The 24,273-nt window shown below is 46.0% G+C and overlaps 1 protein-coding gene across 6 annotated transcripts in view; it reads left to right on the top strand.

Annotated features, from left to right (window-relative positions):
- Nucleotides 1–24,273, top strand: part of SDK1 (sidekick cell adhesion molecule 1) — a 588,002-nt gene that overhangs the window by 363,673 nt on the left and 200,056 nt on the right. For 4 of the 6 annotated variants that reach the window (XM_077918733.1, XM_028706986.2, XM_077918736.1 and 1 more), the window contains exons 14-15: nt 290–466; nt 11,334–11,470. In XM_077918733.1, coding sequence (XP_077774859.1) covers nt 290–466; nt 11,334–11,470 — 314 coding nt within the window. The remainder of the gene's footprint in view (nt 1–289; nt 467–11,333; nt 11,471–24,273) is intronic. The other 2 variants (XM_077918734.1, XM_077918735.1) reach the window with 2 other exon arrangements.

A 24,273-nucleotide genomic window follows, 5' to 3' on the forward strand; every position in this document is an offset into this window, starting at 1 on the left:
CTTCAAACCTGCTTTGTTTAAAAAAGAATAAATGGGAAATTTGCCATTGATTTCTAAGGAGTAGGATTGCACCCTTCACCTTGAACTATCGTACATTTTATTAGTCTTGCCGGCCTGTCAGACATTCACTGCATCCAAATGAGCCCTTGGTGAAGGTTGCGATTGAGCATCTCTGTTCTACATAGTTATTTAGCTCTGTTTTTACCATATAATTTCAGCACTTGATATTTCATCATTTTTAACGAAATAGACAGCTGACTTTAACGGTCTGAAATACTGTGACAATCAGGTATGTTTGGAAGAAGGACAACGTTGTCATAAATCCATCTAGCAGCTCCCGAATCACCATGGAGAAAGATGGCAGCCTCACCATCAGCCAGACGTGGTCCGGAGACATCGGAGACTACACTTGCGAAGTCACATCCTCTGGAGGAAATGATTCCAGGGTGGCCCGCTTGGAAGTGATGTGAGTATCCCAGGGGCAGGCAGCTTTGAATGAAACTGCAAGTGGTTGGCACCTCCCTCTTATTTTACTCCACTCCCCCCGCAACTTTTGCTTTGACTTTTCAATTGTTATAAGAAACACAGCCAGTTCCTTACTTTAGTACAATTGTCTCCAGTGGTATTTAAGCTCGAATCTGATTCACCACACTTACGGTGTTTCCAGATCAGGGAAACTGGCTAGGCCAAAGAGGGCCAGCCCAAGCAGTTTATTACTGCTGTAGTTTTCCAGGCTCCCTCATATGAGCCTGCTCAGAACATGCAGTTCCAGGTAATTCATTAGGCTGAGTCCCAGGTGCCAGGCATGAGCTTCAAGCCCTGGAGTCCCTGACCATGGTCTGAATTTGACCAGCGATTTCCTTAGAGAGAGCATTCCCCATAGTAGCCCTACAGTTCTGGGACTCTGCCAACTGGGTTCTATCACATCACCACAGGCCTTTGGGAAAGATCTGATTCACAACCACACCCAACACCCACCCCATTCTTGATGGCTTTTACTTGAAGGCTTTAAAAAAATGTTCTGCTTCCTTGTTGGTTTGGAGTTTGTTTTAATTCAGGACTGGATGTTTGGTTATTGTTTTCTGGCTTTTATTATTTTCCTGGCCCCCCCCCCTTTTTTTTTTTTTTTTGCTTTCTGAGTAATTCATATTTTTGTTTTACACTTGTTTTGTACTGGGGGTTTTTTATGGAAGCCGCCTTGAGAAAGCTTTTACTCTTCAAGGCAGCATATAAGCAGGTTTTTAAAAATAATAATGATATGCTCTGTTGAGACCTATGAAATTGAAAAGGGCCTGCATTGATTGTTCTTTCTTGGCTGAACTGATCCCTAAGCTCTGGTGGAAGTGGAATGTGAGTGAGTGAGCCAGCCAGTCTTGTTGAGCAAGAGAAGGTGATATTCTAATATGACTGACGCTTAGAGTAAACCTGCGTACTAATATTTTTGGGAAAGCCATCTGTTTCTGCCGTCTGCTTGTACCTAATCTTTTCTTGGAGAAGATGCCTTGAGGCTGCTTCTTCAGCCCTGCTGTCTAACGTGCTCATTTCTGAGATTTTGTTACATCCATCTTGGTTTCATTACAGCATCACCTCTTCAGTGCCAAGCCTAGATTGAATTCTGTTCTGAAGCCATCCATTTTTACATCCTCTCCTTTGGTTCTTATCCTGGAGTGCATTTTATGCTGCTGGTAGAAATCCAGGGCTGAGGAGAAAATTCCAAACAGATTGCTACCTCCCGTACTTAATTTGTTGTCTCTTGTGCCTCTTTAGGGACTTTGGTGCAAGGATGGGTCTGGCTTTAAAATTGTGACATTGAAGCCAAAAGGCCAATGTCTGCTGAGAGCATTTAACTGTGAAAGGCCACTCCAGGCCCTTGAACTCTTACCATCCTTTGTAATCACCATCTTCTGGTCAGGGGCCAACCAAGGTCTAAAGTTGGGGTTTTTTACCAGCCTGCTACCTGTGATTATTTTAACTGGAGACACCAGAAGTTAAACCTGGGATCTTCTGCAAACCAAGCATGTGTTTTGTCTCTATGCTGAGATTCCTGCCAATGACACCAAACATTCACGGTCAGGGCTCTGGGGGGCTCTTCCTTTCTCTCCCACAGCCCACTTCCTTTCCCATAGTTTCTGTTCTTCCCAAACCTCTCAAATGTGAAACAAGTCAGGTGGCAGGAGTCATTCCATGGTCATACACCCCCCAAAATGTTGTCTCAGAATCATCATCACGGGCAATTTATAGGAGCATCAGAAAGAAGAGACTAGATGCCAGCATCAGGCAAACAATCCAAACTAAACACAGTTTGAATGTGTCCATTATTAAGTGAGAGTTAATAATAGTGATTCTCACAGATGTATAGTAACGAAACTCCAAATGACACCCTGTTAAAAAACCATCTTGTTGTGGTTTCCATCTCCATATATTCCTTAAATTGCACTGACTGCCTCTTCCCATTTGTGCTTTTTATTTTGCATGCTTCGTCTAAGTGAGAACAATCGGAAAGAAGTCAGGCAGAAAGCAGATTATCTTTTCCACACAATAGAGAAGGGTGGTTTTTTCTTTCTTTTAGTAATTTCCGGCTTTTCTGGTGGGCTGTTATCCAAGAGAGAAAAATTACTCCTATTTCACAATGTACCTGCAATGGGGGGGAAACACACACATGTATACACAAACACATACACATACACAAATCTCTTTCCCCATCAAATGCAATGCATGTCCCTATATGGAACACAGCTTTGAGATCCTCATTTTTTCTTTGGGTCAGATCCATAGGCAAATTTAGTGTTATGCAAGTGAAATTGAAATGTCTTCCCCAGAGTATGTTCAAGTTTCTCTCAAATCGTTACTGACAAAAAACTGTAAGGAGGGTTAGGGTTAGGGTTATGAGAAATTTTAAGTGCTAATACAGAATGAACATCTGTGGAGGGGCTTGAACACAGTGTTAAAAGCACATGCTTGGCATGCAGAAGGCATTAAGTTCAATCCCCAGAATCTGAAGGTGATGTTTAGAAAGTTCCCTGCCTGTAACTGAGAGCAGCTGCCAGTCAGTGCAGATGGATCAATGGTATGATCCTGAAATGCGCTCCGGGTGTGGATTCCTTTGAGTTTGATCCTAAATCTGCAGTTAGTGCAGAATGCTGCTGCGGCACAATTGTTGACAGGAGTGAGTGCTTGCCAGCATATAACACCTTTGCTAAGAGAGGTGCTCTAGTTGCCAATCTGCTACCAAACCAGGTTCAAGGTGTTACTATTAGTGTATAAAGCCCTTAATGACTCAGGACAGGTTTACCTGGGAGATCACCTTACCCAAATAGGCTCACTCAACCACTTCAATCTGCAGAACTAGCCCTGTTACAGGAGTCTCAAAACACCTCTTCCACATCTGTCAGAAATCCATCTCCCATGCTTTGGAACTCCCTGCCTCTTGACATCACACAGGTGCCTTCACTGTAGTCCTTTTGGCACCTGCTAATAAACATTTTTACTTAGGCGAGCCTACCCAGGTATACAGACATTTTGCATGTGTTTTGATCTGTGTTTTTTAAAATCATTTAAAATCATTTTTTAAAAATTTAAAATCATCTTTTAGTTTTGAGGTTTTTCTTTGTTTTTACAATCAAGTGGTATATACATTTTATGAAATAGATAACATTCCATATAAAGCTGCTTCCTGCAGTGGCGTCGCGAGGGGGGTGGGAGGTGGGTGGTTTGGCCCAGGTGCCACGTCTGGGGTGTGTGTGTGACAAGAACGCACCCCATGGGGTGCTCGCCCTGCCGCCCCTGGGCATGGTGGCACAAGCAGCCATCGCGCCGCCACAGCCACATGTGGAGGATCCTCCGTTCGCGGCTGCAGCCTGAGCGCTGTACGGACGGTGGTGGGATGCCTCCGTCACCGCTACAGCTGCAAGCGGAGCATCCCGCCACCGCCCGTACGGCTCTTGGGTGTCGCCAGTGGCAAACCGCTATGTACAATGCATATGCAGTGTCACAGGTGTGCACTGTGTGTAGCGACGCCACACATGCACTGTACATAGGAGTTTGCCACCGGTGACACTGGAGTGCCATACGGATGGCAGCGGGATCTGTCCGCCGGCGGCAGGAGCTGCATATGGCAAGCTGTGCCCCCCCCCCCAGCCTCTCTACCTCCCCGGCTCGCCATAAGTGGCTCCTGCATTGCCGCTTTACAGTGAGCCGGGAAGTGAGGGAGGGGGAAGGACGGGAGCCATGGCTCCCAAGAGGATGAGTGCCCCGGCAAAGCGTCATAGCTCCCCCCTTCCCCCGACGGCTCAGGGTACTTGGGAGTCGTGGCAGTGGAGGCGCAGAGGCATGGGGGGGGCGGACCACCCCAGGTTTCATCACTGAGGAGATGACATTTGGCGCCCACCCACGACTCCCAAGCCTGCCCCGAGCTGTTGATGGGGGGGGGGGCCTGACAAAAAAAAATTCCACACCGGGTACCACCTGGGCTTGCTACGCCTGTGGCTTCCTGTGCTAGAGGAAGGGTTGCCTGCCGCAAGTCCCAGGTTCAGCTCCTGGCAGCTCCAGATAAGGCTGCGAAGGAGAGGCACAGCTGCAAGTCAGTGCAGGCAAGGCTGAGCCAAATAGTCCAGTGGCCTCTGGTTCCTCTGCACAAAGGAGACCTGAGGGACTGAGGACGCCTTTCCCCTTTAAAATATCCTCCTGCTGAACCACTTACCACAAGTCAAACTTCATGGCAGATTTGGCTTAGACAGTCTTTTGTGACCAGGAAGGAAAGCTTTTTCTCTTCTTCTTTTTCAAATTGACAAGGAGGCTTGCTTAATCTCCTTCGCCTTCTTGGTAATCCTCTCTTCAGTCACAGTCTCTCTAATTACCTGCTGTTGGGCTCTTTTTTTCCCTGAGAAATCTTTCCAAAAACATGCCTAGTTTATTTCCCTTAGCAAATAGCTTGCTTTTAGCTAATTTTGTAAGATACTCTGTGGGTGTTTGTTGAGTAAATTTCTTCAGCCATCCTCTGGCAGTCACAAACTGTTTCTCAAACATTAGGGTATTTGTGTCTGCCATGTATCGTTTTTTGAATACCTTACCTTTTTTCCTCCAGCCTCACTACAGCAGTGAAACAGTCCTCTCATGTTTATATAGGAAGGCAAATGGGGACTTTTCTCCAGAGTCCCAGGAGACTGTCACCAACAGTGTGCTGTTTTTGATGGTTTAGAGCTTAGACAAGCGCTGAAGCAAAACTGGTGCGTGTGCATTTTGCAAATGGTTTTAGCACACACATGTGTTTGGGTGATTCTTCACACCATGTTGTAAAAGGATGAGGAACTGTTTAAGAGCATGAAGAAGGGTTTGGCTGGGTCAAGCAAACGGTCTTTCTTGTTTCCTAGAGAAGCCAGCTAGATGGCTTCTAAAAGCCCACAAGCAAGGCATGAAAGCCAGTTGCTGGTCTCCAGTGGCATAGGTCTCTCAACTTGGAGGTTTCATCATGACTATGATTGGTAAACATCGCTCCATGAATTTGTCCAATCCTCTTCTAAAGCTTTCCTAGCCAGTGAACATCACCACATTTTGTGGCAGCAGATTCCAGGAATAAATTCTGCTGTTTTTCTCCTTCTCTCATAACACTCGAACTCATGGACATCCAATGAAACTGATAGCTGGAAGATTCAGGACAGATAAAAGATAGGGTGCCTTCATGCAGCACAGATTTAAACTGCAGAGTTCACTCCCAAAGGAGCAGCGATCGCTGCCAATTTGGGTGGCTTTAAAATAGGATTAGACAAATTCACGGGCGAGGATAAGACTATTGGTGGCTGCTAGCCAGGATAGCTATACTCTGTCTCCACAATTGGAAGCAGCAATGCTTCTGAATGTCAATTTCTGGGAAATATAGGAGGAGAGAGTGCTCTTGTGCTCAGGTCCTGTTTGCAGATTTCCCAGAAGAATCTGGTTGGCTACTGTGAGAGCAAGTTGCTGGACTAGATGGGTCATTGATCTGACCCAGCAGGCTCTTCTGATGTTCTTATGTTCTCTCTGTCCTGAATCTCCAACAAAGACTGGAGGTGAACGGGCCTTAGGAGTCTCATCTCCAGCCCCACCCACTTTGGCCTGAAGCCTGAGGTGATTTGATCGCCCGCATCCTGGTCTGAAGCGAAGCACTGCTTTGCCTTTTGATGGCCTCCCAAATACCATGCATGGTAGCATGGGAAGCACTCAATTCCTCTGGTGAGTCCACGTTTGGGGACATCTTCTGTGAAAGACCCAACGCAAGGACCAGACCACCAGTTTCAGGAGCCCAATCCGATTTCCCTGCTGGTCATTCAGCAGCCTCTGACTTAGCAATCTTTCCTTCTTGGTTGTGTGCTTGTGTGTGTCTGCAGCTTTGAGGTTTTACTACAATCAACTGGTATATAAATATTGTGAAATAAATAAATTGTTCTGACATAGAAATAGCCCGATATTGATCCCCTCCCTCAATCCCACTCTGACATCCAGTTAGTACGCAATAATTCCATGGATGTTTAGAGCAAGGAGATTTTAATTTCTTCCCAATGAAAGATGGACAGAACTGTTCACAATGGTGGTGGTAACTAATTTCTCACCCTCCTCACTCTTAATTTTAAAAAGGTAAAGGTAAAGGTACCCCTGCCCGTACGGGCCAGTCTTGACAGACTCTAGGGTTGTGCGCCCATCTCACTCAAGAGGCCGGGGGCCAGCGCTGTCCGGAGACACTTCTGGGTCACGTGGCCAGCGTGACATTGCTGCTCTGGCGAGCCAGATCCGCACACGGAAACGCCGTTTACCTTCCCGCTAGTAAGCGGTCCCTATTTATCTACTTGCACCCGGGGGTGCTTTCGAACTGCTAGGTTGGCAGGCCCTGGGACTGAGTGACGGGAGCGCACCCCGCCGCGGGGATTCGAACCGCCGACCTTTCGATCGGCAAGCCCTAGGCGCTGAGGCTTTTACCCACAGCGCCACCCGCGTCCCTTACTCTTAATTTTAGTGTTCTCCTATATGTGACATGGAGGCATTTGTTCCAGAGAGATTAATAATGGTTAACCTCCACTTTTGTGTACAACTGAGAGACCAATACATTTCCTTGCTCGAGAGGTGCTTTTCAGTTGTAAACGATCCTTTCTGGCGAGAGATGTTTCTTGCATGCTCATTTCCTCTGCCTCCAGGGACTTCTGTATATAAGCATCATCATGTGCTGGCAGTTGCTGAGTTCAGAAGGCAACAGTTCATTGCTCTTATATTTTATGGCCTTAACAAGTTAGTACAGAGGGCTGCTTAGCCCCAAAGACCTGTTATGGTTTGCCCTTGCTAGTGTGGACTCAAGGTGACTGCCTATACTGTACACCTGATACAGGAGACAAAATGAGTTTGCTCCAATATATCAGCTCTAATGAGCACACAGTGTACTAATGAAGAGGGATACAAATTCCACAGTTCAAGAACTTCAAATTGATCGATGCTCCAAAATATCAATATTAAAATTTGCAGGGAGTCTTGCAAGACAATCTGCTCAAATCAAATCCTCAACAGGAACTTGCATTTAAACTTGAAGTAACCTAACAGGAATATTAGCTTTTACAGAGTTTCACCAAATGGAGATCAAGCCTGTTTTCTTGATGAGCATAGACAAGCTAGATGTTCAGTGTTTCAGATATCAAGGAGCCTTTTAAAATTTCCACTAAAGGCTAGAATTTGAAACAGGCGGAAACGATTCCCTTCTGTATCAACTGTTTACTTGAGCAAAATGAGAGCAGCCTGGGCTGGCAACTGTAGAGTAGCTTTGAATGGATATCTTTAAAGTGACAGGGAAACAGACCTAGCCAATAAACACATGTACAGTGACAGGCATGTTCACACTTCGTGCTTCTGTAACCACCTGGTGCCTCTGCAAACACTATTTATAGCTGGGATAGTTCAGTTGGTAGAGCCTGTCGGAATATTTTGCCCAGTGTGGGGCCTGAAGCCATGGCTCCTGAGATTTAGGGGCCATAGCTTCAGGCCCCACACTGGGAAAAAGATTCCTACAGTACATTGCAAGGGGTTGGACTATATGACCCCCATGGCCCCTCCCCAATCTGCATGATTCTATGATCTTACGCTTTGAATCCACAACTGCATCTTTTGCTCTGCATTGGTTAGGTACCATTTATTTATCAGTTTATTTATTATTTAAATTTATATACTGCCCATTCCCCAAAGATCCCAGGGCAGTTCACAAGATGAAAAGCACAAAATAAATAGTTAAAGCGAAAAAAAAGTTCTTACAATTATTAATTAACCTTCTCTGTAAGTTCCCAGAGTTAATTACATATGGAAAAAATACATTGTGACATAAAAAAAAAAAAAAACCCCACACTCCAAGATACCATACATTTCTGTTTTGATCAATTTCGCCGCTTTCCTGCAGAATCCTGCCAGCACTACAGAATGGCTGGCTTTAACTGGGACATGACAGATCTCAGTAACATGATCAGTTACAAACAGTATGTGAGTCTTACATTGGGTCTCCTCTGAAGCAAGTAGAAAAGGTCCCCTTCCAGCCATTCTATGCAGTGGAACTTTGCATGCAAGGAGCACTTCAATCTCCTGCAAGGGCACCAACTATAGGGGGCTCTGGGTGCCTAATCACCCACAAAAAATGTTGTGGGTGCTTAGCACACATACCTCAGGGCCCCCAAGACAACTTTCAAGGTCCCGCGAGGTCTCGGGACCTGGTGCTACCAGAAGTCAGTGCAGACACTTGGCTTCCACTGATGTAAGAATGCCTTCCTTTGCTTGATGGTGCAGAAAAGCTGCCCTCATGGCTTGGAGTTCGAGAAAAAGCCCTTTCTGTCATCAACTTCCAGCATCTTTTAATGGAGGACAAGCCCATCCATGGCTCCTAGCCACAAGGGCTATGTCCTCCCTTCACAGCTGGAGGCAGAAGGTCTTTGGAGGCCAGTTCTTGAGGATGGCAGGTGGGGAAGAGGGCTGTTGAGCTCAGGTCCTGGTTGCAGGCTGACCACCGTAAGAGCAGATGGCAAAATGGGTCTTTGGCCTGATGGAGCAGGGCTCTTACGGCCTTATGTGAGCCCAAGCATAATTTTGTTTTTCAGTTTGAGCTATGCAGCCTGGTGTGGGCTACATAAACTATGGGCCACGGTTCAAAGTTAATGCAAAATTAAATTCATTTCTCCTCTCTTCGCTTCAACCACAGGAAGGAATCTAAAATTCAGGGCATGCATTTTGCAGCTCTGATTTAAAGCCACATCCCTGGGCTGAAATTGCACTTGTTTATGAATGTGGACTGGTTGTGGTTTTAGACGGTGCTCAGTGTGCAGCAGCTTAATAAATTATGAAAAGAAATGAGTACATTTTTTAATTAAAGAATGTCAAGTACAATTACTGCTTTTTGGTCTGACCAGCCAGGGTCAGCAATAATTGATATTGAGAGAGAACTTCCACTGAGCAGTCCATGACAAATTGCTAGCTAGGATGGTTGTTTTTCCCACGCAAGAGATTTGGGCTTCACTTTGATGGGAAATGCCAAGAAGCAAAAGATCCGGGTCGTTTTAGCTATGAGTAGGTCTCACAGAAGACATTCAAACAGCTGAGGCAGAGAATGCAAACTCCCTCCTTCAACACCCCATACCCCAATTATCTGTCTATCTATCTGTTGATATATACCTGAATGGTGGGATCCTTGCCCACTGATGGCACCCGAAACCTGCTACGATCTCACTTAAATTCATGATGTAGGCCAAGACAAGCCCCACCATGTGACTGGGAAGAGTGGGCCACTTCAGGTGATGGGTGCTGGTCTGCCATTAATGGCTAGCAAATGGTTAGTCTTTTGATTTATTATTGGGAGAGAGACAGTGTTGTGCAGCGGTTACAGCATCAGACTGGGATCTGAGAGACCAGGGTTCAAATCCCCACGTGGCTGTGAAGCTCACTGGTTGTGACCTTGGGCCACTCACTGCCTCTTAGTCTAGCATACCTCACAGGGTTGTTGTGTGAGGATTAAATGAGGACAGAGGGAAGAACCATGTATGCCACCTTTGGATGAAAATGCAATAAATAAAATAAAATATTTGTATTGCAATCTGAGGAGGGAGGGGGGAAGTTAGGTAGGATACATGTTTTTGCAAGCAAATTCCAAACTGACATCTCTAGGTAGTGGTTGGGCAAGGGCCCTGGCCGGGAGCTGCCAGTCAGTGTAGACCACACTAAGATAAATGAAGCAATAGTCTGATTTGGTAAAAGGCTCCTTTATCAGTTTTGCAATGGGGGCCATAGATCGGGGGTGGAACACATACTTTGCATGCAGAAGGTTCCTGGTTCAATTCCTGGTATACCAGGCAGGGCAGAAACAGGATCCTCTCTGAAATCCTGAACAGCTGCTGCCCACTAGTGTAGACAATACTGAACTATATGGACAAATGGACTGACAGCTAAGGCAGCTTCCCCTATTCTGCTTCAGGCACTGGGACTTGTCTTGTACAGCCTTGGCTGGCTGGGACTCACAGCAAGTCTTCCCAGTGCTTTGAAAAGGCCATAAGCAATATGCCTTACCCATCTACTTCCACATATTTGTGGGTGCTTACTTTTCAAAATTTGTGTGTCTGTTTTTAGATATTGTGTGCTTTACTAAATCCTATGTTTTGTTCCTTTTACTTTAGATTTTAAGCATTCCATTTAGCATTCCCAAGTGTTTTTTTGCAGGCATTTTTCACTTGGGTGGTTTAGAAAAGAACAACACCTCAATTTTGTTAGGGATCTACCAGGCTGAGGCTGCAGCATGAATCTTAAATGGTAGCAACCTAAGAGTACATACAATAATTTTGATTGGGGGCTCTTCATGGATGGTGGCAGTGTCTTCTGCTCGCCCGAGTATGAAAAATTCCACTTTAAATCATCTCTCCTCCCCCCTTTCTCCTCAGGCGTTGGTTTCCTATTCATATGTTTTACAGCTATTCCATTACTAAGAACTCGCTGTAAAAAGAATTTATGGGCCAAGTTGTCTCAATTAAAAAAACAAATTTGAAAACTGGCTTTTTTCCCATGTTAAGTAACAGAGCCATTAGCTATTTAAGTGTCAACCTTAGGAATTTCCACATAAATCACCACTGAGAAACCACACAAAAACTCAGCATTGCTCTGAATATTATTATTATTATTATTATTATTATTATTATTATTTCACTTTTACGTTAAGCTGATCCATTTGTGCCCATCTAATGTCTTAAACATTTGTCTGTGACCTACAGAGTGACAGGTGGACCTCTTCCTTCTTTGCTTTTTGTTTTAATTTCCGGCACCCTCTTCTCCTCGTCTCCCCACCCTGCTTTCCACAGAGAATTGCCTCACCCACCGCAGAACCTCCTGGCCACCTTGAACGCTTCCTTCAGCCGCAGCGTGGTCCTCTCCTGGGTGCGTCCCTTCAATGGAAACAGCCCCGTCCTGCACTACATCGTCGAGCTGTCTGAGAACAGTAAGTGCGGCGAAACTGATTTTCACCCATTTATGCGAAGACATTTTATTTGGAGTTGTTATTTTCCTCCCTTCCCCTCCCAGGTATCTCTTGGGTAGGCACGAGAAATCATGCAAAGCCTGGGTATCTGTTTCTTTTCTTGCAAATGTGCATGCGGATTATTCATAATTTTTAAAGAAGAAACTTTATTCTAAAAGAACAACCATTTCCCCTGGCAAATGTTCTGCCCCATTGGGGACTCTAATTGGGAGCTCTCTCTCTCCTCCCCCCCCCCCCCAGTCACTGCTGCTCTTCAGACCTGTTGCACATGGCATTATCTTTGACTTAAGAAGCCAGGGCGACTGCCTGGATGTTCACTGCTCAGGAGTGCAATTATGCAGCCCCGGTGTAATCCTGATGCTCGGCTTAGGCGTGTTGTCATGGCAGTCACTCTCATAAAATATAATTGAGCTGGCATTTTCTTATCAGGACTCCCATAGTCTCAGAGTCCAGTGGAAGGCCACCTGTCCTTCTTCACTCTCCATGCATCTTCCACTAAGAGCTTTTTCTTCCCTGTCCACATCTCGTCTCCTCTCCTGAGGAACACACCCTCTCACCACCAGGCTTCTCCTTAGGTCCAGCTCATGCTGCAGAGGCATGAAGTCTGCTGCCTACAACCAAGAGATGAGGAAGTGAGGGCTTCTCCCCCTAATTTCCTGCCCCAGAGTCCCACTCCTAGGAGCAGGAAAGGGAGATGGGGCAGGGGTTAGAGCCGAGAAACTGTGGCTGCCACGTCCCTAATTCAGCAACAGGTTGCGAGATTCAGGTTTGAAGCAGGCAGCCTTTATTCATACCTTTGAACCTCCCTGCCTCCTCCTCTGCCCATTTGATCTCCTCCCCCCGCTCTCTCACACACACCAACTATACCACCCTTATTTCTGATGCAGCCTTTGCTTCTCTCTCTTCCTGCCAAATCAAGGTGATTGAGATGGAGAAATGAAGGAGACAGATTCAGTCTAGGAAGAGTGGAGTGTGTGTGTGTGTGTGTGTGCATGCAGGCACGCACATACATCAGTGGATACATACTTTATCCATGTCTGTAGGGCTTCAAAGTAAATGGAAAGGCTTCATGTTTATTTACATGAATGTTAATTTTTTTGGGGGGGGGGGGAGCTACATCTGGTCTGCTGCCGAGTATCTATTTTAGCCAAGGGCCCTACCTTGTACTTCAATCACTCTGTTGTTTATCTGGCCATGCTCAGCGCGCACACTATGGAATACAAATGCAACCACAATATTCAGGGGCTAGAAAGATGGGCTACGGCATGCAGTTTTGAGTGGCCTTCAGATGTAATCCAGAATATCAGGCTTTGCAGGAGACTGTCCTGGAAATAGGGATGATACTGTCAACTGGAAAATATAGTAATTCACCTCTAAAAATCTGTAAGAAGCTCAGTCGAGATCTGATAACATCCTACAGAAATTGCTTTGATAATCCTGAAGGGTACGAAGGGATTTTCTGAACTCTCACACGCTGTCAGACAAATCCGTTGATTTTAGCTGATGGCATCGTAATCTACCACAGGCTAGTTCTCTGTGCATAAATTTCACAAAGCTTTTTGTCTGGAAGTACAGAAACAAAAAGGAGACACAGCCTAGGGAAGTACAGAGCCATTCCTGTCAGCAATGCTTTTGGGGAGGGGTAATGGAAAGGGATGCCAGGTGGAGTTTGGATTTCAATCCTGGCTGGTCCTGGACTCCTGTGGCAACCCTAGGCAAGTTGTTGTGTCTTGGTTTGTGTTCATCATCTGCAAAGGAAGGAATGATTCACTGTGTTGTATTTCATACAGGGCAGTTATTGTAAAAATCAGTGGGTTGTTGACCGTGCAAGACTTTGCACCACAGAAATGGTCACTGGCTAGCAGTACAGGGAAACTGATGCTCTCAAAACTACAAACAGAGAGGGCACACAGGACTGCACTCTAATCCTCTGAACATTGGGATGGATTAATAATGATACGGTCTGCAGTGTGGGCAACTTTGCTTAACTTCCAGCCTTCATGAATGCCATCCTAGGAGAGAGGCAAGCATCCTCATCCTAAAATCGGGGATCTGAGTCAGCTGCAGTATTTGCCCTGCAGGCTTTATCCTGACTATCGTTTCAAAACCTGCCTCCTCCTCCTGCATTTTAGCCTTTGCGTTTTAGCCTCCTGCATTTTAGCCTCTGTGATTCACATGGAATATATGCATCCCATCTACGACATGAGGAAAGAGGGTGCAAACAAACAGCCCAAGTAAGCCCTCAAAATGACTGTCCATGGATGGCTATTCAATACAATCGGTAGACAGAGGTGGTAGAACTCTGGATTTTTCCACTTCAAACTGCAAGTGAGGAGTGCCACGTTTTTGCATGCTCCCCCATTCTATATTTTTATTTTAAAAAACCTCTTTCATCTAGTGCAGTGTTTCCCAACCTTTTTTGGGCAAAGGCACACTTGTTTCATGAAAAAAATCTCGAGGCACACCACCATGCCAGATGGGGAAAGGTCACTTTTTACTTATTCACTTTTTGAATAATAAGAATTATACGTCATGGGGGGGGCAGGATTTTAGAGATGTTTAGGTGGGGCATGGCCCCAAAAAAGGTTGGGAACCACTGTTCTAGAGCAAGTAAAGCTACCCCAGAGGGGGAAGGGTGGATTGAAAAAGTGGAATGAGGACAAGAGCCTATTCTTGCCAGGCTGCTGCTACACCCACTGGTCTTCCAATTGATCCAAATTGGGTCGCAGTGCCAAGTGCAACCGTGCAAACTATATGGCCAAAGATTTAAGAAGCTGGTCCCCCAAGTGCAATGTGTTTGGGTTCAATGTGGAAAAAGTTGACAGCGGCGGGTCTGCACTTGGAGGGCAGGAGCTCTCCAAGGTTTCCAAGGCAGGGATCGACGCCGGGAACTGATGTGCCTGGGATCCTTTCCGTGCAAAAACACACCTACACTCTGCCCGCTGAGTCACGACGCGGAAGCCTCTGTGGTTGTTTGATGCTTGTTCAGCATTTGGCGGTCATTCTGGGGGGTTGGGGGGTGTCTGGAAGAGGGGCAGCCCCCCGCCAAGCCCCTCGAGGCCCCATCTCGGCTGCCCCTCGCCTCCTTCCCACGGCTCCCGGGGCTCCTTCCAGAGAACAGGAAGGCCCGTGACCTGGGGCGTGTGTATCCCCCCCCCAGTCTCGGGCGCCTTCCTCACCCGTTCAGCGGGGGTCCCAGGGGTCGGTTTCCCCCTCCGGGACGAGGCGCAGGACTCCCGCCAGGTCCGCCCGGCACTCCCAGGAGCAGGCGGCCGACAGGCGGCCGGCGGGCGCAAAGGGGCCTCCAGCGGCGGGAGCTTTTGCGAGGCCAGCTACCGCCGCCAGGCTGCTGCCGCTCGCCATGGCAAGCAGGAAGCCCCCCAGGCTCTGGGCGCCGAGAGGATGCTACGCGGCGGGACCATACGCGGGCAGCGGAGAAGAAGAAGGGCGGCGGGAGAGGGGCGGTTCTCGAGGGGGGAACTCAGCTTCCCAAGATCGCGGGGCTCACCGGACGGTTCTTCCCCGCAGGAACTTCCGCCCTTCCGCAGCTTCAACCGTAGACGTATTAGCATATGATAGGATGAAAGCTGGCCATAGAGAAAAGGCGAAGTTTGGCTGTCCGCAGCCTGGATTCCCGGGTTTCTTTCGACGTTACAGCCACGTGACGTCAGCGCCACGCAGGCAGCCAGACGGCGAGAGCCCCGCGCTGGGCGGCCTCTCCTCGCCGTCGCCGCCCCGCCTCTCGCCGCCCGACTCGCCCGCCTCCCTCCCACGGCACACCAGGCAACGTCTCGCGGCACACTAGTGTGCCGCGGAACACCGGTTGGGAAACACTGATCTAGTGAACTAACACATCAGTTTATGCTAAGCCTTTCTCATTGACATACTAGTTTTCTATACACATAGATTTTTTTTAACATAAGCATTAAAAACTGCAACACCCTAAAGCCTGAAGTGGAAAAGCCCAGAACTTCATCATCTCTGTGAGCTCAGCTAGATTGCTAAAGAAAAAGTGTTTTATATGCGTTTTATATGCAATATAACACTGTGACACCAGATGGCACTGTGGGGTTCCATTTTTGCACACTCGATTTCTCAATATAAAGGTTACAATGCATTTTTCTTAAGCACTTCTTTGCTGTGTCTAGTTTCAGCCTGTGTCTCATTCTGTGGAGTGTGTGAAATGATTCTTAGCATTTGAAGGGGGGGAACTGCTTAATTCTACTAGTCAAAGGAAGTAGGGAAAGCATCAAATACTCTGTTGTACATGTAGCTGTTCCAAGGAGAAACCAAGGCCCTGCATTGTTTGGTGTCTGGTGTTCCTCATATAAAAACCCCAGGCTTCTAGCTGCCATTCTGCATTTCCCTCATTGCATTTAAATATTAAGCCTTTCCTGCTATTAACAGCCTATTAACTGGTGGTAGGAATATGTAAGCACTTCCTTTCTCATGTGTCTTCAATCACCCGTGAAGTGCTACTACACTACGGAAACTGCCTGTGTGTGCATGTGTAAAAGAAGAGCATGTTTGGCAGCATGCAACCCGAGAGTGGGGTTAATGCTTTCATCTTTTGTTTGCTGGTGCAGATTTCCTGGCCCCTGCTCTATGCTCTAGGACAGGCTTTGTGTCAGTTTTATGCCAGCATCTTTGTGTGCAGCTATACTTGCTATTACACACCCCGTCACTTTTGTCTCTGCATCCGGAAGTTCCTTTGTCCTTTCAGTCAAAAATTGCTTTCAGTGCTTCTGCTTGTTCTTTTGGTGGTACAGGTGCCTTTTCATATATTTTAACTGCTGCTAGTTTTTACATATGCTTTCCCCAAGCTCATTTGCTTATATTTGTAGCTGTTTAACTGTCAGCAGTGGTGCAATATGTGTTATGCATCCTAATCCCAGTTTATGGGAGCCTCTGCATGACTTTTTTTCCAGTTGCTAAGGGTGTATCGCAGGCACAATGCTGTAAAGTTTTAATACTGTGAGGGGTTTTCATCAGGAAGCCTAACAGGAACTTGTTTTTATAATGTGTGCCTGTTACCTTGCTGTGTCCTCAATTTGTTCACTGTTTCTGTTGAGGACAGAATGCTTTAATAAGACCAGTAGCACCCGTTGCCCTGGATGTGCAAGTAGCCTGAGATTTCATAACGTTTGCTATTTGTTGCCAAAGAAGGTAGTTTAGCAAGTCCAAATCTCGGAGGACTAATCGCTTGCTGCCTGGACGACTTGACCTGACACAGCGCTTTTCCTTCAGTGCCATTCAGCCAAGAGCTTGTCCGCACTTCTTCTTGTCCTGCTACCTTCCCCCAGGGAAAACTGCTCTTTAGCATTCCGTCGGAGCAAACGGCAATTTGGGTTTTCTCCGGATTGACGTCTGCTCTGATTTAACACTAAGGAGTGAGCTTTCCCTGGGAAAGGAGTGTGGAGCAAAGGGGAAACCACTCGGACCCATGGCTAGAAAGTGTAGGTCAAGTGGTCAGTCGCTTGGACCAGTGCTTTCTAGACACAGGGCATGTGAAAGTGTGGATGAGCCCTAAGAAAAAGGTAAACATAGTATTAGGGAGACTGTCAGGGCTGGGCGATGGGCAGCAGTTTGGAGCCAGGAGTCCAGAGCCAGCTGTGAGCCTTCAGAAGAGAAGATTAACCAAGACAGTAGGACCACAGAACAAGCCAGGAGTCATGGCCAAAGAACAGGGCCAGAAATTGCTGCCATCAACATTATATGCCTCGCTCTGTTGGCATTTTTGCCTCTTCTTCGGTTACAATTGCTTGTTGTTACCGCTTCACCCGCAAGGCAATAAAAGCTGAATGGTCCAGGAAGGTTGATCTGTGCAGACTGGCCGTCCTTTTTTTATTGCTAATACTCACTTTCCAGCTATGCTTCTTCAGCTGCAGGATTTTGACCATTCCTATTCTTTTCCTGTTATCAATTTTCCCCTTCCCCGAATAGATCCAGGAGTAAGCTGATTTGACTCTGAAAAAGCGGATTTCTTGAACAACCCTTGAGGTTTCCAAAAGGAAGCCTCTCTCCCTGTCCTTCTCCTTTGTCTGACTGTGGTCCTGGCCAGACTCTAAGCTCTCATGGGGGGGGGGGGTCTGTTCAGACCTTGAATAGAGCACTTGGCAAAAGATGGTTGAAGCAACACCATAGGAGGGGTGTTCCCAGCTACGCCATGGTAGCCTTATAAGAAGCTGTTGCAAGAGAGAGACTGTGAGCAACATCATCATAGGAAGGGGGTTTCTTGCACCATGTTGAAACTGTCAGGCTGTCTTGTTATCCTTTACTGTTGTCAGAAGGCAGGAAGTTGTTAATTTTGCTATATTTATAGCACTGAAATGTTTTTAAATATTGATATATTTGGCTTTTTTAAACTTTTATTGATAAATGCAATACTTACAAACACAAACCAGAACACTAAACAAACTTATTATACATAGATACATGCACCTCTCAACTTAGATTACAAAAAAGAAAACAAACATAGAAACTACGGTAAACATACAGACAAAAATTTTGACTTCCCTCTACCTATATGTGGCTTCCTTTGTTTCTTTTCTTCTTTGCGCTGTGTTATCAATATTATTTTTGACTATCTCATCTTAATGGGACTATCTCCCATTTCTTCTTAATTTTTTACTCTATTTTAATGCAATTTTGTTTTTTATTATGGTATCATGAATTTGTTCTTGGGTCAATTTTAAGTGTGACAGTCTTGTGATTTTGAGATATTTTCCAGTTTTCTTTCTTGTAAGCTGCTGTGAACTTTTTTGGCAAAGGCAGCATGCAAACAAAATTATGAATGGATGGATGGATGAAAAGTTAAAGTCCAATACGGAAAGGGAGCTTTTGCTTCAGCAAAGTGCAAAAGCCTTCCAAGGCTGACCGGATGAGTCCTGCTCTTGGCCCCAGCCTTCTGCCTGTGCCCTTAAAGTGCCATTCTCTTATTTTATAGCTGTAATGGGTATGAGTTACTCGTGCGTAAACTGCTGCCTCTCTAGGCTAAATTGCCTTGTTAAACCGTTCTGACTGTACAGCCCATCTCAACGTGGCTGCCTCAGTCGCTGGCAGAATCCGTCAGTGGGCGTTTCTTAAACCTCTTGCAACATAAAAGCTGTTTGACTCCCAGTCTCCTCCTCCTCTCACTGCGCGGGAGTCTTCTGCGCAGGGAGGGCGTGGGTAGCGGGGGACCTGTGCTCTCCTCACTGATGTCCAGTGAAGAGTCCTGGAGCCCTCTCTCCGCTTCCCCTATCTCCTCCCCTTTATCCCTGGTGTTGCGCTGATTTCCTTCCCCCTCTCCTGAGCTGCTTCTCCCCCTTCTACTGGGTCCTTTGCCAGCATCATCTGGGAGCCTCCCCTTCGCCTCTCGCTCCGATGTCAGTTCCCTGACAATAGGCTTTGGTTTCTGCGATGGGGTATGTGTGATGGGAGTGAGATTTCCAAATTTCAGGAGTCCAACAAAGCCTCTGGCCTTGAAGGATTTGGACTGGGCTGGTGGTGATTGTTTGAAAGGTCTCCCCACCCCCCAGATCATCCTATGGGCTCTCCAGAGCACCATCCCCATTCAGTCAATTTTGAGCGGCGGCAGCAGCACCAAGGAGAGAAATAATGAGGAAGGAGAATTTCCTCCCCCCCGCCCCCGTTGCCCTGCCATGCTTTAGAGCCCATTGGGGATTCCAGAGCAGTGTCCTCTGAGGCTGGAAGTCATTCCAAGAGACATCTGCACACTCTACTGATTTAAAAAAAAAGAGTGGGAATGGAGACCCTTCTATGGCCTAGATATTGATCTTAGACTTTCTGGGGAGGGATTTTAAAAGCCCCCCCCTCCTTTGGATCATAGGATTGTAGATTTGGAAGGGACCTAGAGGGTCATCTAGTCCAACCCCCTGCAATGCAGGAATCCCGCCCAGATCCATCTCTGAATGGGCTAGAGCCACCAAACTTCTGCTTCACAGCCAGATGCATTGACCCATTGCACAAGAGGAGGACCTTTGAGTTGGCTCTTAGGAACCATTGGAGTCCCTATGCAAGCCAACTTTGGACAAACTCTTGCAACAATCTAAGGCAGTGATGGCCAACCTTGGCTCTCCAGATGTTTTGGGACTACAGTTCCCATCATCCCTGACCATTGGTCCTGTGAGCTAGGGATTATGGGAGTTGTAGTCCCAAAACAGCTGGAGGGCCAAGTTTGGCTACCACTGCTCTAAGGCAACCAAGGGAAGAAGCAAAGGTGGCCAGTCATCTAATTCAGGTGGCGAGACATGGAAGATTCTGGGTGGGTACACCTGATCACATAGATAGCTCAGTCAGTGGAACACGAGACTCTTAATATCAGGGTTCTGGGTTTGAACCCCACATAGGGCAAAAAAAAATTCCTGCATTGCTGGGGCTGGACTAGATGACCCTCACGGTCCCTTCCAACTCTACAATTCTATCATTCTATGACTCCTGTTTTCAGCCAGCAATGTGGATTTCACTTCACATCCTAATGTGACCTACAGATATACCCCAACCAATCTTATTGGGGAATCTTTTTTTTTCTTGGGACTTGAATTTCATATCAAATACTGTCGTGTCCATCCACAGTAGGATGTTATGTTTTTGAAAACTGACAACTGAAAATGGGAGCTATTTCAGATAGTGTGAGCTGCAGCAAAAAAACGAGAGAACAAGTACAGCCTGAGAAATGTATTCTAGGGTAGCTTACGCAAAATGAAAGATTAGCACTGTCTGTTCAGTATAATGGAGGCTTATTTAATAGCTTGACCTGTTGTGTCTGTTGTCACTGCAGCGCGGAGCTTCTCTGGGCTCCCTGTGTCAGGCAAGTGACAGTAATCCCCAGAGGAAGGCGAAGGGGGTGTTGACATTTTTATGGAATGTTTCCTATTCTGGGAGGAGGCTGGAAAAGGGCAACCAAATGGATCCAGCATGTGAAACTCTCTTGTCCTTTTTATACAGTGCAGGAAGCCGCTTTGCCATTCAGCTTTCTTCTTTTCCTTAAAGGCTTAAGGGAGGAGCAGCCTTTGAAAAGGTTTAGTTTGATTGTCAAGAGGAGGATTGCTATTTAAATTTTAAAGGTACTCTGCGAACTTGCTCAATCCTTGGCTCCACGAGAAAGCAAATCTTCCCCCTCCAACCACGTTTTTCTGTGCAAAGCAGAGTGCCCAGGAGATGAATAGGGTTCGTTTATATTAGTTTTCTGTTTAATCTCCTCTTCCTGCCAGATCTTTTATCTTCTACCAGGAGAAGGGAAGAAGAATAAATAAAGTATTCTACAGATGCAGCATATAAACAGAGCACAACCCTAAGCTGGTAGAGAGATTAATAGGCTCCATTGTTGAATCAAACTGTTCACTAGATCAAGTGGCTTGGGTTAAGCACTCTCTAGTGGTGTTTACAGTTGAGGTTAATGGATGAAACCAAATTGCTCCATGAAACAGACCGGTGACAATTAGGTCATCTATGGACATTTAGCATTCTAGTTAGAAGGTTGTTGTTGTTGTTGTTGTTGTTGTTGTTGTTGTTGTTGTTGTTGTTGTTCTTCTTCTTCTTCTTCTTCTTCTTCTTCTTCTTCTTCTTCTTCTTCTTCTTCTTCTTCTTCTTCTTCTTCTTCCTCCTCCTCCTCCTCCTCCTCCTCCTCCTCCTCCTCCTCCTCCTCCAAGCTATTTATTGGTTTAGCCTAGCCTTAGTTTCTCTTTCCTATTCATTTTTGTTCATTCTTTAGTCACCACACAACACACATTATTTTGATTCATAAGAGAACAACTGTGAAAGACCAACAAATGGTGGTGAAAGGAGGGGTCTCCTCTATTCTTGAGTGGGTGGGGATATGAACATCTTTGCTATATTCCATCTGTGATTCACATAGCATTGGGTCTTATCCAGCTCCTGCAGTCAACCAATAGCTCTCCCACATTTTGCTGCTCAACATCCGTACTTGGAAGTCAAACACACACACACACACACACACACACACACACACACAGAGAGAGAGAGAGAGAGAGAAAAGTATGTGTCCTTAGGATTGAAACTTAGCCATGCTTTAAATTTTTAATATGCATGTATGAAATGGGCTCCAGGATTTGATACAAAGGCCATGAGGAGAAAATCCATCTTGAGTCCTACATGAAGGGAGACATTGAATTTAATTCCATGAGTACAACATCCCTAATATGTAGGTCTACTCTTGAGCAGGACTAGTGCTGTTTCTTTGATTGTTTCTCTTTCAGCAGCTTTCCAGGGGTGTTTGGAAAACAGCATTTTGGTTCAGTGCTGTGATTTACTAGAGAATAACTTGGTCCAATAAATCCAGATAGCTTTGGTGCACACACATCATTGAATCACAGCTATCACAGATACAGGGAAATCTTTTGTCAGGCCAGCTTTTTTGTTGATGGCTTCCTGCAAGTTTCCAGGCTTCCTTGCACTCTTTTTCAAGTGACAGCCTCCCCTAATATTCCTGGTTCCCACTGTGCCAGAAATTGGACTCCCCCCCCCCAAAAAAAAACCCCGTTACAATAAATATATTTTGAGATGCAGCCTTCATAACTCAGCTGGCAGACTATCCTAGTGGAAGTTAACTTGTTGTTCTTGTTCTTGCCAGCAAAGCTCTGAATTAGTGATGCTGGTGTGACGTTTCCCCTGTACAGTTTCTCGTCATTATTGCACAGTCATTGACTTCACCCTAGCAACCACGAAGAGCAGAAATAGAAGACTGTGATGCCTGGATGTGATGCCATTTTCTTTAGATGGAATCTCTGAAGTTGCTTGATTATTGCAGAATGAAACATGAATGAAACATGAAAAGAGCTGGTATTACCTTTTCACAAAATGCTATTTTACGTTTTCAAATCAGTTTAGTGCTGGGTCTCCAGAAGGTAGAGTAATTCCTTGGCCCTTTTTGTGAAGATTCTGGGCGGCCTGGAACATCTCCTGAAAATGCACTGCTACTGCAGAGAATGTTTGCCTCTTTTCACATCAGCCATTATACCTCTGCCCCTGCACCCCCAATGTGCCAGTTTTGTGTTTTCATTTTGCCCTTGCTTAGAGATCTCTTCTCTTTCACAATGTGATCTTAGCCAGTCAGGACCATGTGGTGAAAATGAGGGTGTCAGGGGCAAAACTAGGCTTTATTTCACTTGGGTCAAAGACCCAGTGTAGCATTTCCCACATGCATTTGCGCATGCACACACATACAGACACAGGCTGGGAGCCTCAATGGTACCCCTCTGGAGGCTTCACCTGGGACAAAAAACCCGGCTAACCCCTCTCCCCCTAGCTATGGCTCTGAGGATGTCACAACAGCATCCATGTGGTCCCAGAATGCGAAGGTAATTGAAGCTTGTTCTTGTCAATATTTCCTGAATAGCGAATTAGTTTCCTTCTGTTTGCGGTGATCCCTGAAATGTCACTGAAATCCAAGAGTCCGTTCTGAAGCTGATGAAAGTAGAAGTTGCTTCTTCTTCTTCCCACCTCTCAGGCATTGGCTGTCTCCTCAGAGCAATGCCATCCTCAGATTTAAAGGAGGGCACTTCTCTTTCTCACATGTTTTGCATTTTCATTCCTCTGCAGCAAACTTTCTAATGCCATGCTGGAAATGAAGAAACTGTTTGTGAGACACAGAAATTGACAGTGAGGCAACTTACATTGGAGGTGGGCAGAAGCTGGTAGATCAGGATCTACTGGCAAATCTCTGGATGATCTGCAGTAGATAGCAAGGACTTCTTACTCCCAATTGTTTAGCAATAGCAACAACAGGACAACTTTCACCACCTAAATTAGGTTAGTGAAATGAAGGAAGTTAACAAGGAGTGTTTTTTTGTGTAAAATTATTGTGAGCTCACTCCAAATTCCTAGGCTGTGAATGTGCTCAGTGGCACCCTGTTCTAAAACTGTAATTCTTTTGCACCTGGCTCTTGGGGTTTTAGTAAAGAAATACAGTGGTACCTTGGTACTCGAAGGGCTTGGCTCCTGAACAAATCAGCTCCTGAACACTGCAAACCTGGAAGTAAGTGTTCCAATTTGCGAACATTTTTTGGAAGCTGAACGTCCTACACAGTTTCCACTTGAGTGCAATAAGCTCCAGCAGCCAATTGCAAGCCATGCCTTGGTTTTCGAATGGTTTCGGGATTCGAATGGACTCCCAGAACAAATTAAGTTTGAGAACCAAGGTACCACTGTAAATAAAATTGACAAACCTGAAGTGGCCCCACCCCCTGACTACACCATCAACACTATCTTTCTTTGGAGAAATACGTTCTCAGGGATGTTTAGGCTAAATAACATACCCAAAGTATGTCTGTCACACACACACACACACACACACACACACACACACACACACACTTTGAGGTATGCAGAATCCCCAGGAAAATCTGCATGGAGGCTTGCAGCAGTGAGCTGATTTGGCTGAGAAAGTCACAGTTCTATACCTGCATGAAAGCTGAAAAGGGAGATATTCCAAGCTCACTATGAATTTCATTAGAGGCCTTCAGCCAGAGCTGCTCCTGGGTGTGGCGCTGTGAATGGGCTGCCAAACAGATGGGTTGAGAAATACGCAGCCCATCTGTCCTTATCATGCTCATTTCCTCCGTTATTAAAATGTTAATGAATATAGTTTTTATTTATTATGCGGTGACATGTGCAGCAGCATCCCTTTTCAGTGGAGAAATGCTCAATCTGCTTAACCATGTGGTCTGAGGGGGGGGGGAGGCTTCTTCCTCTCCCAAACAGAAACTTCTCATCGCAGAAGTTCCTCGCAAAGTTAAGAGAAT

This window comes from Podarcis muralis, chromosome 14 (assembly GCF_964188315.1).
Source record: "Podarcis muralis chromosome 14, rPodMur119.hap1.1, whole genome shotgun sequence".
NCBI classification, from domain to species: domain Eukaryota; kingdom Metazoa; phylum Chordata; class Lepidosauria; order Squamata; family Lacertidae; genus Podarcis; species Podarcis muralis.